The following is a 6,154-nucleotide window of genomic DNA, read 5'->3' on the forward strand; positions in this document are numbered from 1 at the left end:
TACCTACTCGTATGAATGTGTGCTTCGGAAACAACATTCTGCCAACAGCAGTAGTATGCATGTATGTATGTAGCTGTCACTCAAATATACGTGAGGTCAAAGTTTAACCGTCTGTAAGCTGAGGAGCCTACGTACATACATACGTAATTAGGTACCCAGCAACAGCTTAGCCTTTACGGTAAGCGTTTTTGTTTTTGTATCAATGGAGTGACGCATTACAAGACGGCTATTCGTTTACCCAGTGCATTACATTTATTAGCTTCCCTCCAATGACATGGATTGGGTAAGAATTTCTCTGAGATTCACCGTTTACCTTCTATTTAGACCACAAGAGGAGGCTTACCAAAAAAAAAGGAAACCTTTATATGCAGTACCAGTACCATACTTACAACTCAGGTCCGCAATTCTTTGGCTTCTCCATGCGGTAGCCGGTCTTCAGTAGATGTAACAGCCGATTTGTCGGTATCGAAGGGTATGGAGTGCCGCCGAGCGTTACAATTTCATAGAGTAGAATACCGTATGACCAACTGTCAAATGTTTCCGTTGAAAAGGTAAAAAAATACATGAAGTTCATATTTCGTTGTTGTCATGAAAATATAAAAGAAGATAAAGAATGGTAAATATACATTCACTTCTATATTTATCAATGCACTTATGTGTAAATAAATAAATATGTACGCACGTACATATATATATTTATATCTATGTATGTATGTATGTATATGGAAATTTAAATTTATTAACAACGGACATCTGATGCAATTTAAAGTTAAGTGTGTGAGTAATTTAAATACATAATTGTATTCCCAAGCCAAAAATAAAGCCAAGGATAAAAAGAGAATTTCGTTGAGCGATTTAATGACTTCCCAGTGGGACATTTTCTAACTTTTGTCCGACGACGCACAGCGTTTCGACTCAAGGTTCATAGAATACAAGGTTACGACATCAGCCACGTCCATCATCTTGATGACGTAGAAGGCTCAATTCATGGAGTTGCCAGATCCCAAAAAAAAAATTATCTTATAAAAATACACTATTTTACATCACTTTTTATTTAAAAAATGTGTAACCCTGATATTAACCGTTTTACAATTTGTATTGAAGTTTTTGCTTATTTCTGCGCCTTTGAGTTTATTTAGATAGTTGAAAAATTAAGTGCGCTGCTGTGAATTGCAAACATTATGCTGATGGTAATTTTAGGTGTAGACACGGAAAATGAATAAAATCACTAGCTAATTTTCACATGCATTTGACATACATTTAATATGTTTTGCAATGGGGGTTCTATTTATATGACCGATACTGTAGATATATGTAATTTATGTCATGTTTGTTTTTTTTTTTTAGAAAAAGTAAACTACACGCTTAGTTTGAACGCTGTTTAAATAGGCAAGTTTTTCAAGCAGCTGACAAAAACAAGAACCTAAAAGTATGCCAACTTTTATTATTCATTCATACTTCTGGCGCAAATTTTGACGCATATTAAAATGACATAACTTTATTGGCTATTGAGCCAACTTGATTAAAACCGCAAAAAGCTTTAAATGACTACGAAAGTATTTTATTTCACGTGAAAACTTTTTATAACAGACAAAATTTTGATAGAAATGGTATGCAAGCTTCAAAAGCCTCAAAAAGCACAAAAGCAAAAAAAAAATATTTTTTAACAAAATTTCAGACAAAGGTACATAATATGTATGTAATTGGTATTTCTTGTGTAGGCGCCTGAACTATGTAGGTACATATATATGTACATAAATACATAAACATACTATGAAGAAACATCTGGAAAACTCTTTAATTGAAATACTTAAAATTTAGAGCGAAAAAGTAATTATCTAAAATTTAACACGAATTTCCCTACTCATATTTTAATTGATGCTAAGACCTGAACATGGATTATGATAGAAGCAAAAAGTTTTTATTTAATTGGTCAATTTCAGAAAAGGTAATTAAACATTTCGTGCTAATATTATTTATTGGCTTCGTTAGCACTAAACACACGCCCATCATTTTTACTTACAAAGTTTAAGCAAACTTTTTGTTGTATGAGATTTATTTAGACAATTAATCAGCGGCTGCATTCAGTTATATACATACATGGGGCGTTCCATACCAAAACGGATAGGGGGTTCACACTTCATGTGTTTGATTTGTTTAAAATTTTTGGGGTTGATGCATAAACATAAATAATAAATAAATATGAAATTTGAGCTTGATTAATAGAGTTTTAAAAACTTGACAGCACAAAAACAAAAACAAATCGATTTAATTGTTGTCCAAATAACTCGAGATTGGGGCGAGGAAAAAATTTGAAAAAAATCACACATATACACATCAGAATTCTCTATAAAATGAAATATTAAAAATTTTTTTTTTCTTGAAAAATTTTTCTCACGAATTTTTTGATAAAAAAATTAATTTTTGAAAATATGCCATCTCAAAAAAAAAAAATCAGAATAGTAGCTCTGAGTATTGCGCAATATTTAAGTGTAGTATTATGGGGTGCACTCTACAATAATTTGAGTTATGAATTTTTTTTACACCAGAGTTGAGTAAAATGAGTACATTACAAATTTACAAATTTTTTTAATTTTTGGTAGATTTTTTTGAGTATGCAGTTTTGTAGATCATTCAATTTTAGTATAATATAGCAACTTAACTTAACTCAACGAACTCGGAAAATCAAAATAGACTTGTGTGCTGCGTCAAGTTACGCGCAGTTTTCGCTGTTCAAATATAAGAAACATCAATTTAAAAGAATTTTTAAGTGACCAAAATACTTGAAAGTTTCTTAAAATATGCACTCTTTTTACAATAGTATTAAACATAAGTATGAAGACATTTTTTCTCTGGTGACCAATTAAAATTGATGCAAATTTCGCAATAATTCGCAAACAAATGCAATCAGCAAAAAAAAAAAACGGTTGGTATATCCGAAACCAGCGTCCTAAATATACCCCAGAAATACATATTTTCGTTAAAATACTTAACAAAAATAAAAAATCCATTAAAATTGGCAAAAGCATTAGAATGACAGAAATAATGATTTCTACATTTGTACTATGTATGCACATTAGGGCGAAGTAATTTGTTAGGAGCAAACTTTTCGAAGAAAGTGTATAGTATAGCAAATTCAAATTTAAGATTAATTCTAAGCAAAATATGGCGAAACGACTATATACCAAAAATGACTTTTCCCCTCCCAATTTTCAAAAGAATAAGCAGTATATTGTATGAAGGAAATCCAAAATTTTGTAAATGAAAAATTAATTTCGATCGGAAAAAATTATAATACACTGGGTTTTCCTTGGAAAATTGGGAGGGTCAAACGTCATTTTTGGTGTACAGTTTGTTCACCACTTTTGCTTAGAATCGAAAGAAGAAATCGAATATGTCGTACACTTTTTTCGAAATTAAATTGCTCCGCCCTAATGCACATACATAAATTTATCAGTACTATATATTGATATGAATGTACATATGTAAATACTTATACTTCAGCGAAAATGTACATAACTTCACTGGCATACTTACACGTCACTCTGCGTTGTGTAAACCTGATGAGTCATTGACTCCAAAGCTAGCCACTTGATGGGCAATTTCCCATTGCCGGTTTTCTTGTATACATTTTCCTGGTAAATGTCACGACTGAGCCTGTGTTGTTGTTGTTGGTAATGGTTTACGTAAATAATTAACCATCAAAGTTCCCAGAAGAAAATCAAGCAATAAAGAAATTGAAAAATCAAGTGAATATAATTATACACAAAAGTAGAGAGCAGGTGAAATAGTTTTTTTTAATTAAATCGTTAAATTTTGGCAATTTTAACTTAGCAATTCCAAAATAATATTCCTTTGCCTGTGTAAAATTCAACAGACAATATGCAAGCAGCTGAGTAAAAATTTATCCATATTAAAAACGTACAACTTTCATTTTCGCTCTCAAAATTTTTCCTACTTGGGAAGTTTCTGTATCAAATAATATTAATTAATTTTTACCGAGCCCAAAAAGTTCTTCAACTAAATTAACGATTTGGTTCAAGCTAGATGAATACTGCAAGCATTTATATGTACATATGTTTAGTTATAATATCCAATCCCCGGTATTAGTTCCCAATCTTTGGAAATATTTCCCAAATAAACACTTTCTCAGTGTAAAGTACGGAAGGCCTATTGCCATGAAGGATACAAAAATTAGCGCTCCTAGAAGACTTCTTGAGTTTTAAAATACTAATATAAGTACTTGAGCATTACCAAAAATTGGTATACACTACCGGAACAAAGTATTGGCACAGCAAATTTTTCACAATATATGCAACAATTTTTATCTTAATATTTTTCCGCCAATTTTGTATAAAAATATGGTGCATTCTTCAAAAAAAAAAAAAACATAAAAATATAATTTCTAAACTTTGTGCAAAACTTGCGAAAATTTTACAAATTTTCATGCAAATTTTCAACTTTTTAATCAGATTTTTTAAATTTTTTTGAGCTTTCAGTTTTGCAGCCCATTTAATTCTAGTAAAAACAAGTAAGAAAGTCTAAGTTCGGGCGGAGCCGAGCATTAAATACCCGGCGCAAGTATTAAATATATGATTTTCACCTTTCCGAAAGCTACCGCTACATGGTAAGCCGGTGTGTATCAATTCTGAGTAAATTAGCGTCCTTAAATTTCGAAATATTGAAGTTTCAAGCATTTCTGAAATTTGCCGTTATATGATAAGTGGTCGTAATTTTAATCTGATTCCAATAATTTTCAACGGTTTGCTTCTATGCGGCAAGCACAATAATTATACCGAGTTTGGTACAAATTGGTAGAACGGTTACCGATATACATATATGTGATCATAAGTGGGCGGTGTCACGTCCATTTTCCAAAATTTTATCATAAACGTATTTCTTGGTAGAGAATTGTCGCAAGCATTAATTTTGAATAAATTAGCTTTAATATTTATTGATTTATCGATTTCGTATTTCTCCAAATTACTGTTATATGGGTGGTAGGCGTGGTTATTGTCCGATTTTAAAAATTTTCGGCCATTTGGTATGCTGTAGCAAGACTGTGCCAAGTTTGGAAGAAATTGGTTAAGCGGTTACCAAGATATACACATGTATCCATAAGTGGGCGTGGCTACGCCCATTTTCCAAAAATTTATAATATTCTTATTTTTCGTCTAAAAGTTATTGTAAATATCAATTTTGAGTGAATAATCTCCAGTAGTTACTAAAATATCGCAGTTTTCGTATTTCTGAAAATTACCGTTATATGGGAGGTAGGCGTGGTTATTGTCCGATTTTGCCCATTTTCAATACCATCCGTCCTACGGCCGAAATAAGTATACGTACCAAGTTTCGTTAAGATATCTTAATGTTTACTCGAGTTATCGTGTGCACAGACGGACGGACAGACGGACGGACGGACGGACAGACAGTCACCGCTTAATCGATTTCTCATTTCATTCTGATCATTTATGTATACATTTGTCTATATCTATCTCGATTCGTTTTGCCTGTTACAAACAACCGTTATGTGAACAAAGTTATAATACCCTTGTGCACAAGTGCGCTCGGGTATAAAAATTCAAGTTCGCAGTTAGTCAAAAATTGCATTGTTTTTTGAGTTTTTTTTTTGTTGAAGGTATTTTGCATTTTTCCATATAAAGTATTTTCGAAAAAAAGTTGTATGGAAGAGACTGCGTGAAAAAGATTGCCAAAAGTCAATGATAATTCCGAGCTACTTAAAACTTGTACTTTATTAAAACAAAATTGATTGGGCTACAAATCTGCATATTCAAAAAAATTCTAAAAAATCTGATTAAAAAGTTTAAAATTTGCATGAAAATTTGCTGAATTTTCGCAAGTTTTGCAAAGTTTCGTTCTTTGTTGTAGATTGAACCATATGTTTATACAAAATTTGCGGAAAAATATTAGAATAAAAATTGTTGCATATATTGTGAAAAATTTTCTGTGTCAATACTTTGTTCCGGCAATGTATTGCATTTAATAAAGTTGCAACATTCATTGAAAACTCAAAAACATTTAACACAGCTTTTACACTTAATTGGGTTTATAAATTATAACTCGATATAATTGGTATTGCCCACATAAATAGCCTTAATATGTATGTATATACAATCTTCTATCAGCATACTGA

At 31.4% G+C, this 6,154-nt stretch overlaps 1 protein-coding gene across 1 annotated transcript in view; it reads right to left on the reverse strand.

Moving 5' to 3' along the window:
* Window positions 1-8: 8 nt before the first annotated feature.
* The window catches only part of LOC118743761 (tyrosine-protein kinase receptor torso-like), an 11,222-nt gene continuing 5,076 nt past the window's right edge, over window positions 9-6,154 (reverse strand). Inside the window, exons 3-4 of the mRNA XM_036476523.1 lie at window positions 3,538-3,657; window positions 9-527 (exon numbers count right to left, since the gene is read on the reverse strand). Of these exons, the coding sequence (XP_036332416.1) occupies window positions 386-527; window positions 3,538-3,657 (262 nt within the window). The 3' untranslated portion in view covers window positions 9-385. The remainder of the gene's footprint in view (window positions 528-3,537; window positions 3,658-6,154) is intronic.

Source organism: Rhagoletis pomonella, unplaced genomic scaffold (assembly GCF_013731165.1).
Source record: "Rhagoletis pomonella isolate Grant_MI unplaced genomic scaffold, Rhpom_1.0 Rhpom_scaffold_00007, whole genome shotgun sequence".
Classification (NCBI taxonomy): domain Eukaryota; kingdom Metazoa; phylum Arthropoda; class Insecta; order Diptera; family Tephritidae; genus Rhagoletis; species Rhagoletis pomonella.